The 12,791-nt window shown below is 44.9% G+C and overlaps 1 protein-coding gene across 2 annotated transcripts in view; it reads left to right on the top strand.

Moving 5' to 3' along the window:
• Tecpr2 (tectonin beta-propeller repeat containing 2) overlaps positions 1-12,791 on the top strand; it is a 112,120-nt gene that overhangs the window by 57,259 nt on the left and 42,070 nt on the right. For both annotated transcript variants that reach the window (XM_038335970.1, XM_038335972.1), the window contains exons 6-10: positions 2,090-2,402; positions 4,916-5,048; positions 6,680-7,009; positions 8,675-9,672; positions 12,079-12,262. In XM_038335970.1, the coding sequence (XP_038191898.1) occupies positions 2,090-2,402; positions 4,916-5,048; positions 6,680-7,009; positions 8,675-9,672; positions 12,079-12,262 (1,958 nt within the window). The remainder of the gene's footprint in view (positions 1-2,089; positions 2,403-4,915; positions 5,049-6,679; positions 7,010-8,674; positions 9,673-12,078; positions 12,263-12,791) is intronic.

Raw genomic sequence — 12,791 nt, 5'->3', positions numbered from 1 at the left:
CCTTTTCCATCAGCCACATGGGATAGCTCACAGTCACCTCTAACTCTAGTTCCAGGGGTCCTGGGCTATCTTCTGGCCTCCACTGGCACTTGCTCTCATGTGCATGCAAACACATGCAAAAGCACACAATTAAAATAAAATTATGCTGGGGACTAGAGAGATGTCTCAGGGTTACAAACACTGGCTGCTTTTCCAGAGGACCTGAGTTCAATTCCCAGTAACCACATGGTGACTTGCAACCATCTATAATGAGATCTGGCACCCTCTTCTGTTGTGCAGGGATACATGCAGGCAGAACACTGTACATCATAAATAAATAAATCTAAGACCAGGCGGTGATGGTGCACTCCTTGATCCCTGCACTCAAAAGGCAGAGGCAGGCAGATCTCTGAGTTCAAGGCAAAAAAAAAAAAAAGAAAGAAAAGAAAAGAGAAAGAAAAAAGAAAAGAAAAAAATTATCGCCTAAATTAAAAATATTTTAAAAAGTCAAGCTATAAAATTATACAGATGGCATCATTCATTAAAATGAAAGTGCTAGATTGGTGTTGGGGTAAATAAATATGTGCTTGACGACGTATCAATAAAAATGAGAGTGAGGGCTCAGCCGTTAAAGGCTCACAACTAAAAATGAGAGTGAAACACACAAAATTTAGTCCATTGATCTGAATTTTGGCCAGGACAAATTATTAGGAACCCAAAGTGCATGCATGATGCAACTGTTGACTTGTTCTAGTGGTAGAGGATGGGTCCCTGGTGAACATTATATTAGGCTTCATGACATTTATTGCAAACACTTTTTTTTTTTTCTCCCGAGACTGGGTTTCTCTATGTAGCTCTGGCTGTCCTGGAACTTACTCTGTAGACCAGTCTGGGCCTCGAACTCACAGAGATCCACCTGTCTTTGCCTCCCTAGTGCTGGGATTAAAAGTGTATGCCACCACCTCCCAGCACAAATACTCTTTTAAATTTTTTTATTGTTGTTAAATTTGTTTATTTTATTTATTTAAAATTTTTTGGGGGGACAGGATTTCTCTGTATAGTTCTGACTGTCCTGGAACTTGTTTTGTATACTAGATTGTCCTTGAACACAAAGATCTGCCTGCCTCTGCCTTTTGAGTGCTGGGATTTAAGAAGTATGCCACTACTGCCCAGCAATTTTTTAAAAATATTGCTGTGTGTGGTGTTGAGCACCTTTAATTCCAGTATTCGGGAGGCAGAGGCGGGTAGAGTTCTGTGAGTTTGAAACCAATCTGGTCTACAAATCAACTTTCAGAACAGCCAGGGCTGTTACACATAGAAAATTATTTTATGTATTTGAGTGTTGTGCCTGCATATATGTATATGTAGCACATGAATGCCTGGTACCTGAGGAGGTCAGAAATGGGCATCAGATCCCCTGGAATTAGAGTTACAGCTGATTGTGAGCCCCCATGTGGGTGCCGGGAACCTAATCGGGGTCCTCTACAAAGGCAACAGTGCCTTACTACTGGGCCATGTCTCCAGCTCCCGCATACACTCTTCTGTGTGGGTTGGGTAGTTCATAGTTTTATAAGAATACCAAGCTTGAGAATGGGAAGAAACTGGTACACTTGATGGCGTTGGGGAAACTTTGAAAGAGATATGGATGAGCTACACTAGATGTAAAGCTTTTCATTCAAGAAGCTAGGCAGACCACAGGCTCAGACTTCCGAGCAGGGTAGCAGGGACGGCCCTACATTCATCACATTCTGTTCTGTAACAGAAGTTATAACAGTTGCCTCATGAAATTGCAGCAAGGATTGAAGGGAGAGTGGACGGAAGTGTGGGACACAGGCAAGCTGCAGTGTGCACCACTGATCATCCTCAGAATCTAGGCTATATGCTCTGGGTGCTGTGTACTTGTGAAGGCGTGGTGGGGCCTGGGTGGCACAAGGGTGCCAGGCGACTAAGTGACCGACACACAGTAGACAGGACAATGATTTGTGTTAGTCTGCAGATTCCTAGAGCTGATATTAGGAGCTGACAATTATATCTCTTCAAGTCAGTCCATGCCTGTTTTGTTTTTGTTTTTGTTTTCTTTCTTTCTTTCATTTTTTTCTTCCGATTTTAGTACTGGGAAATTTGGTGCTTGTTTTATACCAGGACTGTGTAAGCAAAGTGACCTAACCCTGTATGCAGCCCGGCCTGGGCTCCGGCTATGGAAGGCTGATGTCCATGGGACCGTTCAAGCCACGTTTATCCTCAAGGATGTCTTTGCTGGAGGAGTCACACCTTTTGAGCTCTACCCTCGCCTGGAGCCCTCTGATGGGGGAAGTTGCAGCTCTCCTGAGAAACACCTGGGGCTCGTTTCATGCTTCTTCCGGGAAGGCTGGGTGTTGAGCTGGAATGAGTACAGTATCTATCTTCTGGACACCGTCAACCAGGTGTGTGGGAGAACTGCACCTGCTGTGGGGTACAGGGCGAGAGGAGGGTCGGCTCCATAGGTGTTCAGCCGTTGGGCTCCTGGTAAGAGGAAAGGAGCAGCATTAACTGATGCTTGCTTGTTTTTTTTTTCTTTTCCTTTGAGACAATCAAGGAAATCAAATGGAGCTTGGTAATTTTTGTAGATTTGAAAAATAATTTGCTTTTTGACATCCATAGTCCTACTCTCCCAAGAAATTAGATGTTTCTGGGGGAGGTCTTTAAAGCCCCAAATTAAACATGTTCATTATAACCTTTCTAGGTTGTTTTTTATAATTATATTTATTTGTGTATGGTGTGTATGGTGTGTGTGCATGCACACACATGTGCTAGCTTGTGATTACACTTGCATGTCCTGGCACCTATGCGGAGGTCAGAGGACAACTTGTGGAGTTGTTTCTCTCCTTCCACCTTGGGTCCCAGGGATTGGACTCGGGTCACCTTTGCTGCCAAGCCTCTCACAAACCCATCCTTCCCATCCATTCATATGTGTCTGTGTGTATTCATGCCTGCATACACTTTTTTGTTTTTGATTCAGGGTATTTTGTGCATGTTAAGCACATGCTCTGCCTCTTAGCTACACCCCTCACTTCTGGGTTGTGTGTTTTGTTTTAGTTTGACATTTTGCAGTATGTGGGCTTGAACTCGGGGCCTCGTGAATGCTAGTCAGATGCTCTACCACTGAGTTACATCATCAGCCCTGTTTTGTTTTTGTTTTTACTTTTTATTTTGAGATGGGACTCACTAAGCTGCCCAGGCTTGACTTGAGCCTTTCCTGTAGCTCAGGTAGACCTTAAACTTGATTGCCTTGACTCAGCCTGCCAAGTACCTGGGATTACTCCTGTGCCACCAGGCCTTTCTAGGTCATGTGACAACTCAAACATGACAGAAACAGTAACTCTGAGGACTGACTCCCAGGTCCCTCCCTCCAGTGTGCTTCGTCCCCTGTTGCTGTTTTTGTTTTTTTTTTTCTTATTTTACTGTGCTTCTTCTTATCCAAAGACAGCCATATTATTTTGCCTTTTTCCTTTTCTTTTTATAAACTTACTGGCATATCTTAGCAACTTCCCAGGATCATTAACTCACGGTAGAAAACAAGTTATGCCTGAATCAGGGTGATAAAAGGTCACTCCTAGAATCTGATTTAGGACCTTAAATAAAGTTGTTTGGTTTCAGTTACTTCTTGTTCTAAGATCAGAGCTTCTGGCCTGTGCCACTCCCTACTCCACCTCCAGAATCCAGGCCAGGCTCTCTGTGGGCCTGTGGCACAGTGTCTTTAGAGAGAACATCCACAGAGAATCAAAATCACCTGCCCCCATTAACATCTCCCTAGTTACCAGCCGATGCTCTATGACACTTTTGGTGCAGAGGTAACTTGGCGCTCACTATAAGGGGTCGTCACCTTCTAACCCTTCACTTGTTTATTTGGATTCTCCCATTATAGATGACTTAACTTTTCTCCTGGGTTCCCGTTGAACTTCTTAATTATTGGCTTTAAGACATGTTGCAATTATGCATCAGTTCTTTTCATCTGAGCACTTCCCCTGTGCCTCTCATTGCAGGTATAATTAACTTCCCTTCATATGCAGGGAAATGGAGACACTGTGTCTGTGAACAGACACTGCCTCCACCATCAGCGTCTGCCCCTCCCTGAAGCACCATGATTGGCAGCTTTGGGAACCTAGCTTCTTGTTTCCAGTTTTCTGTCAAGGCTGCCTAAAAATTAGCCTAGGCTCAGTGTCTCCTGCGGTGAACTAATCTTTCAAGCATACTGTCAACTGAAAAGCAAGAACTGGTTTAGATTCGTGTGGACTCAGGAAAGTCCTGTGCAGTACCATCTGCTTTTAGGCAGACATATTTTTCCTTCTTTCATTCACTCAAAAGTCTCCCATAGGAAAACACACAGTAGGAGCACTTGTTGGCTGGTGTATTACTCCTAGTCAGTCCAAGAGAGATGCATGGCAGAGGTTTGTGCTGTCGACCATTGAGGAGTTTAGTCGTTGCTCAAGATGGCAGTGCTCAAGCAGCACTTGCTGAGGCTGAGGCTTCCCAGTGATCAGGAAAGGAAGCTCAGCAGGAGAAAACCTGTGCTGTGTGCATAGGCCAAAAGGAACAGGCTAAGCTTTGGCATGACATAGGTGGGATGACAGGCTGGTCAGAATGTCCAGGCCTCCTGCCCTGACAAGGTGTGTGAGCTTCGCGTCATAAGAAGGCTGAGAACAACAGCTCCAGGAAGAGAATGACTGGAGGTGGAGAAACTGTGCACCTCAATGGCCCCACATGGCACCTCAGTGCTGAGTTATGTGGCTTAAGTCCCAGTTATCAAATACTACCCATTTATGGATTAAATTACTTTTAAGAGTTCTCCAGGAACTGCCATAATAAAATCCAACAATTACAGTTATTTGGATTATCACACCTGCTTGATTATGTTTTTGTTTTTATTGCAATGTTTTATATTTGTTTGTTTTGACAGGCCACCGTTGCTGGTTTGGAAGGACTGGGTGATATTGTGTCTGTTTCCTGCACAGAAAATGAAATATTTTTCCTAAAGGGAGATAGGAACATTATAAGGATTTCAAGCAGGCCTGAAGGACTGGCATCCATAGGTTTGTATTCACCGCAAGTATGCTGTGTGTGCTGAGTCCTTACCACAAGTCCTACTGTGGTAAGATAAATACAGTTTAAAACAGCTGAGTGCCTTTATTCCCAGCATTCAGGGAGGCTGAAGTAGGTGAGGCCAGCTGGCTCTTCAGAGGAAGTTCCAGGACAGCCAAGGCTACACAGAGAAACCCTGTACTGAAAAACAAAACCAAATAACAACAACAACAAAAGGAAGAAAGGAAGGAAGGAAGGAAGGAAGGAAGGAAGGAAGGAAGGAAGGGAAAGAGAAAGAGAGATAGGTAGGTAGATAGATAGATGATAGATAGATAGATAGATAGATAGATAGATAGATAGATAGATAGATAGATAGTTTGGGGTTTGCTTAAACATGGAAATATTTGGAGGCTTAGGATCCTGAAAACGTTCAGGATGCTTGTCATGGAAATGTCCTGCTTTAAGATAAATACCGGGCAGTCTTACTGTGGTGGAGCTGCTTTTAAATGTGAAGGTGTGTGGTTGAGTGAGTAGGAAAGAGAAACCAGAAACCACTTTCCTGGTCCCAGGTGTCCTGTCTGAGGTACTGTGTGTAGTTAATGTCTCTGAGACACAGATCTGTGTAATTTTAAAACAATGAAACTTGTAATCTGATATATATCTCTTGCCCTAGACACAGACTGGCCTTTGGGATTGATGTTTTCACCTGTGATTTGGGTGGTTTTTTGTTTGTTTTGTTTTGTTTTTGATGCAGAGTTTCTCTGTGTAACAGCACTAGCTGTCCTGGAACTTGCTTTGTAGACCAAGCTGGCCTCGAACTCACTGAGATCTGCCTGCCTCTGCCTTTCAAATGCAGGAATTAAAGGCGTGCACCACCACTGCCAAGCTCATGTGTCTTTTGACTGCTGTTACATGGCACTTGTGCAGAATATGGTACCCAGTAGATTCCTGGTAGTGAAGGGATGGCTGAGCGTGTCGAAGTGCACAGCAGTTTCTTGTTGACAGTGTTAAAATTGGAGGCCCTAGCCCTGGAGACCTCAGTAGTGTATGTTGGAGGAAGGGAGGCTCCACTGCAGTGGGACATTTACTGGCTCTTTATCACAGGGACCCATGTCACCCTGCTTTCTGCTTGCATTGACACTGACCTCCTATGTTCTTCTCTGTGGTGAACCCATCCTAGTGGGAATTTCACTTCTCTTCCATGAATTTCAAGGAATTTGATTATAAGACACATGCATTTTTAATGCCTCTTAAATATTACGGTATAATGAAGGCATAGTATAAATAGAAAATTTAACTTAACTGTTCTTGATACAGAAAAATTGATAAAGAACTTGTAAAATGGAAATGAGAAGTGCTTTATGTTTAGTGGTGTTCTGTTACTGGTGATGTTTGCAAAAGACAACTGCAGTTCATTATTTTACTGATTTTAATATATGAGCTTGCTGAAGCACAAAGGCCCCTTGCCATCTTCTGTGTGATCCTTTGAGTTTCTCTGGGTTTGGGTATTTGGAGTTACTCAGTTTTTATCGGGAGAAAGTCCTGGTTGTCCTGTGACTGCTGGTGCCCAGGCTAGCACACTGAGTGATGCATACCAATGTCGCTGAAAGCACCACAGTAAAACTAAACTCTTCTTTCTCAGCAAGAGATGGTCTGGAGACGCGATGTTCAGAGCAGGTCCGTGGGCAGCATTTGGAAAAGTCACTCGGGGACACTGTTTGTGAGACAAGGCTTCGAGGCTTTTCTGTGGCCAGTTCTGTGGCCAGTGAGCAGCGGAGCAGGAGCAGTTCATTCAACTCCACAGACAGTGGCTCTGGGCTGCTGTTGCCCGGACTTCAGGCACCCCCTGAACTGGACCAGGGTGGCCAGCCATCCTCACAGAGATTCAGTGTTATCAGCTCTGAAGACTTTGACCAGGAGCTTATTGTGAAACCTATCAAAGTGAAGAAGAGGAGGAGGAAGAGAAAGACAGGTACTGTCCATGGACAAGTGCACAGTGACTCATGCAGCACTAGGCCTGGACCTTTGGGGATCTACCAAGAAGGGATGATAGTGTTCTCACGAAAGGGGTGCTTGCTGCTCTTGGTAGAATAGAGGACTTCACATATTGAAAGCACTCGCCCCACAAAGTGATAGTGCACACACACACATAGGCATCTCTGTAGGACTTGTGTTGGTAGGGCGTTTATCCATGTGGTCAGGCCCTGATTAAAGGTCTGGAGTTTGCTTTTTTTTTTTTTTGTTTTTCAAGACAGGGTTTCTCCGTAGCTTTGGAGCCTGTCCTGGAACTAGCTCTGTAGACCAAGCTGGCCTCAAATTCACGGAGATCCGCCTGCCTCTGCCTTCCGAGTGCTGGGATTAAAGGTGTGTGCCACCACCAACCAGCGAGTTTGTTCTTTTTAATGTTTAAGATAATATCTACTGTCTTGGGATTTTTATATCTGTGAAGAGACACTATGACCATGGCAATTCTTATAAAAAAGATACACATTTAATTGGTATGCCTTGCTTACATTTTCAGAGGTTCCGTCCATTATCATGATGGAGAGCATGGCGGCATGCATGTAGTAGCTAAGAGTCCTATATCTTTAGGCAACAGGAAGTAGATTGAAACACTGGGCAGTATCTGAGCATAGGAAACCTCAAAGCCTGCCCTCACAGTGTCATACGTCCTCCAACAAAGCCATACCTCCTAATAGTGCCACTCCCTATGAAATTATGAAGGCCAATTGCATTCAAACTACCACATCCATATATACCATTCATTAGACCAGATACCCTACAAACATGTGGACAGTCATTGAAACAGGGATTTATGCTGGTGTATTTGTTGGACACCTTATATTTTATGTTGACATGTTACCAAATATGGGATTTAACTCAGAACTTTTTTTAAAAGGTGGATCTCTCTGTGTAGCCCTTGTTGTCCCAGAACTTACTGAATAGACCAGGCTAGCCTTGAGCTCACAGAGATCTTGCTGTCTCTGGCTCCCAAGGGCTGGGATCGAAGGTGTGCACTACTCTGACTGGCCACATAGAACTTTTTGAGCTACTCACTTCTTGGTGCCTATTGATCCTTCTAGCTAAAGGTTACCACATTATCAAAGAAAAATATTATTGAACTCTTACGCATTTTGAAAATTTAAAAAAATTTGCCTATGTTGCATGGTGCTTCATCCTACCCCACTTTCCTAGCATTTCTCTCAGGAGGCTTCTGGGCATTTCTGACATGAGATCATTTCTACTTTTTTTTTCCTCCAAGATGGGGTTTCTCTTTGAAGCCTAGCCTGTCCTGGAACTTGCTCTATAGACCAGGCTGGCTTCCAGCTTAGAGATCCTCCTGCTTCTGCGTCCCGAGTCCTGGGAGTACTGCCCGGCTTCCTCTTCTTTTTATGGAACTGTGGTCTCTGTAAGTCATTGAGGCTAGCCTGGAACCTTACTATGTAGCTGAGACTGGCTTCAGAGTCTTGAGCTTCCAGTCTCTAACTCCCAAGTTCCGGGACTATAGAGATTAATTTATGCCTTACAGAGTAGCCTTCATTTAAAATATTTTTTTTCTTGAGCCATATGTTTTTCCAGTACTCTGATTATTTGCATGAATTCATGCTTTATTTTGAATTTTCTCATTTTAAATTAGAAGGTGGAACCAAGAGCACTTGCCAAAGTTCCCTCGAGTCAACTCCCTGCTCCGAGTTCCCTGGTGACAGCCCCCAGTCCTTGAACACAGACCTCTTGTCCATGACCTCAAGTGCTCTGGGCAGTAGTGTGGATCAGTTGAGCACAGGATCTCCAGACCGGGAGAGCAACCCCAGTGCTGAGGTGAATGGGATCATTCAGGAAGACAATGGCCCTGAAGCATTCAGTGTTCTGGAGGTTCCTGAATCTGCCTCTGACCCAGTAGATGAAGAAAACGGTACTGGAAAGGAAATCTACCAGTGTGACCACACACAGGACATGGGCCTGCTCAATGGAGTGTTGACTTTACCCTTTCAGCCAGGGGAGGATGGGGGAGGTGATGACATCGTCTCAGGACCTGAAGAGGAGGCTGGTGCTGCTGATGGTGTACATACACAGGTGTGCCTGCAGAAACAGGACAGCTCTGCTGAGGCGCAAGGGGTGAGCACCGTGGAGCTCAGTGACCCCCAGAGCACTTTTTCTGAAGCTCTTCTTCTGGACTCACCTACAGCACCTTCCAGCCCCAGCTGGCCCCCAGGCGCTGAGCAGTGGCTGCCTGGCCTTGGAGTTTATGAAGTTAGCAATGAGGAGGCCAGCCCAGAGCCAGACATCCTGGCCCATGTGGAGGTCCCTAGCCACCCAAGCTCAAATCCCTGGCATGTAGTCACCAATAATGATACAAATCACAAAGTAATACCTACTTCTGAATGTGACATAGGAAATGTGGAAGGACAGGTGACTCCTCTTGTCTCTGCCTTGGTGGCCAGCACCCATGAGCATTGGCTGGACAAATCTTTCCAGGACCAGGCAGTGACATCCAGTGATGAGGAAGACATTTATGCCCATGGACTCCCATCTTCATCCTCAGAGACGAGTGTGGCAGACCTTGGAGCTGGTCGCTCTCTGCAGGACCTGAGCCAACCAGGGACTGATGACACCACACTGCTCAAGACAGATCAGGTCTGTGTGCTGATGGAGGAAGCATAGCTAAGGTGGCAGCTGCAGCAGCTTCTTTTCCTTTAAGGGGCATTCTTGGCTCATTTATTTTCCTTCTTATGGAAATCATACTCTTGCAAAACCTGCTGCTTTGAAGTCTGTGTTTGGGGCAATTTCCTTTGCAGGGGCCCTGAATAATTGGAAGTGTAGTAATTCTGACCCTGTCCAGTTGACCTCTTACTGACAGAAGTGGTGTCTTGCAAGGTCAGACCAGTTTGGGCACTAAGGTAGCCTGGGCCATTGGAATACCACTGGGCAGAGGACTGTTTGCTCTGAGCATGTATAAGGTGAGTAGTTCCTGCCCTTCTCCACAGTCCATTGTCTCCTCAGAACATCAGTATGAATTGGGGACCTTCCAGAAATGCTGTTTCCTCAGCGTTCGCACAGTGCCCCCAGGACACCCTGCAGAATGAAACCCCTAATCTGCTATGGGGCTTCTCAGCCAGTGTAATTTATTGTACATAGCCCTGGCTGTCCTGGAACTCACTATATAGACCAGGCTGGCCTTGAACTTAGAGATCCACCTGCCTTTGCCTCCCAAGTGCTTGGGTTAAAGTCTTGCACCACCATGCCCAGCCCTAAAAATGATTTCAAGTACTTATTTTCTTCATCGTGTAAATCTTAGCAAATGTATTTGTCTTCAGAACTAACTGCTTACACTGCATCACCACATTCCCTGCCTTCAGAGCTAAGAGCAAGTGCTGTGTATCAGTTCTCGCCACGTACAGGTCTGTGCTGAGCACTAAGTCACCCTTTAAGAGAAAAACAAACTGGGACACAGGTGTAGTTGTCCCCATTGTATGGAGAAGGAGATTGAAGCTAAAAAAAGTGATGTATGCACCAGGCCACATTATAAGTGACATTCGGAGTGGCCCAGGATTCTCTCCCATTCTTTGTGTTGTCTCAGAAGTGAATGGGCCAGAAGTTAGACTGCTTGTTCAGCATCCTGCATTCGTCTCTCAGTGCATCGCTCCCTAAGTGCCCTAAATGGCAGTGCTTGTGTTCATGCTGGGGAGCTCAGTGCAAGTGACAGCTAGCCAGGTATGGGTTCAGAGGATCAGGTGAATGGGACTTGGACCAAGTGTGAGCTATGGGAAGTCCTAGCAGGTGGTCACCTGATACAGAGGATTAGCTGGCAGATCATAACTGTTGGTGTATGTTAGGGACTACTTGGAAGCTTAGGAAACTCCTCACCTGTGGAGAATGATCCTAGATCTCTGAAGTTACCTTCCAAGTTTTGCCACACCTGTTTTTGCTCCAAATAGCAGAAAAGGTTAGAAATGTTGCTTGTTGTTTGGTTTGGGAGGCCAAGGGCTAGGAGAAGAAAATTCACTGTGGTGGTGAAGAGGTGGACACCATTCTCTTTCACACCCTAGCTTCCGTATCAGGTATTTGTACAACTACATAGAATAGTTTTGACTTTTGAACAGATCTCTGGCAACATGGGGCCAGCATGACAGGTCATGCATGGGTAAAGGCTAATGCGTGATAACCTGAGTTCTGTGTCTAGGACCCCTGTGAAGACCAGCTCACAAGTTGTCTTCTGATCGCCACACGTATGCTGTAGCACGCTCATGTGTGCACATACATAATTACATTAAATTATTGTAATACAAATGAAAAAAATATAGCAACAAAACCTTAGGGTATAAAATTCAGGCAGTGTCTCTTCCACACTTCCCCCAGCTGTTCCCATACATGTAACATGCCGGGTGCCCAAAGGTTAGAACAATGCTTGAAAAACTAGTGAGGACAGTGGTAGTGCTGTTCCCATAGTCCATCTGTCATAAGTAAGTACTCAGAGAGTTGATATTCATATGTGTGTTGATGAACACGCCCCCTTGTGTAAAGTAAGGTATGCATAGAATAAAACCAGATCTCTTATGATGTGATGTCATGCTCTGCCAGCATGCGCAGCCTGTAGCCTATGTGGAGCATGTGTCTCTGGAGAGCTGTAAGCACAGCCCAAAGTAAAACCATACACTTAAAATGCTGAGGAGTTTTTTTTTGTTTTCTTTGTTTTTTGTTTTTTGGTTTTTTTTTTTATTTTTTGGTGGTACTGGGTAACTCAATGGTATGGTTTCTGAGTGTGGACTTACTAGATGACAGTGTCTTCTTGTTCTGTGAAGTGGTTGGATTACACCTTCAAGCATTACTTAGGAAGGGTGCTATGCCGTGAGAAAGTGTTATCCAGGGATGTTATGGGCTCTTCCATGAGAACCACAGCATCCGATTCAAGAATGTTTTCTGAGGTTGGATCCAAGGAGAGCAGGGTGGGCAGGGCTTTAGCAGTCTGCCCACGTTTCTTGTTGGTAATGTATGATGACACTGTCTCTTGTCACAGAACTCACTGGCCTTTGTCCTTGTTAGTTTGCAGAAAGCTGGATGGGCTACTCGGGTCCTGGCTATGGCATCCTCAGCTTGGTGGTCTCGGAAAAGTTTATCTGGTGTCTAGACTACAAGGGTGGCCTATTCTGCAGTGCCCTTCCTGGCGCAGGGCTGCGCTGGCAGAAGTTTGAAGATGCTGTCCAGCAGGTGGCAGTCTCTCCCTCAGGTTCGTCTCCCAGCTCCCATTTCCCAACCCCCAAGGGGGCTCCCAGCTCACAGGCAGCTCTCCTCTGGCAAAAGCATGCTGTCATCAGATGGCCCTTCGTGCCAGCTTAGGTGGGTTCTGTAAAGATCATGAATGCTTCCTTTGACACTGACCTATAGGGTAATGGGTATTCAGCATACTTGCTTGAATTTTTGTTTTTTTATTTCATTAATTGCAGTGATAACACATGAACACATTTTTGTAAGCTATACAGATAATTTGAATATTGAGGCTGTTTTTAGTCATGTTGGCACACTAAATCCTCATAAAAATAACATGTATTTCTGTTTGTCAGTGTTGCTATAAAGCAACTGAACTAGTGAAGACAGGCCTGTGGATGTATGCTGGATGTGTTCCAGTCATCTGATTTCTTTTTCAGAATTTTTTTTCCCTGACTGCAGTAGAGAAAGTCCTCAGATTTTCATGCCATTCTTTGGCATTTTAGTGAACTCAAGGAGACCTTTTAGAGTACAGCTCTTTGGCCAGGCTG

This window comes from Arvicola amphibius, chromosome 7, assembly GCF_903992535.2.
Source record: "Arvicola amphibius chromosome 7, mArvAmp1.2, whole genome shotgun sequence".
Taxonomy (NCBI): Eukaryota; Metazoa; Chordata; class Mammalia; order Rodentia; family Cricetidae; genus Arvicola; species Arvicola amphibius.
The sequence above is the reverse complement of the archived record's forward strand: the minus strand, read 5'-3'. Positions and strand labels throughout refer to the sequence as shown.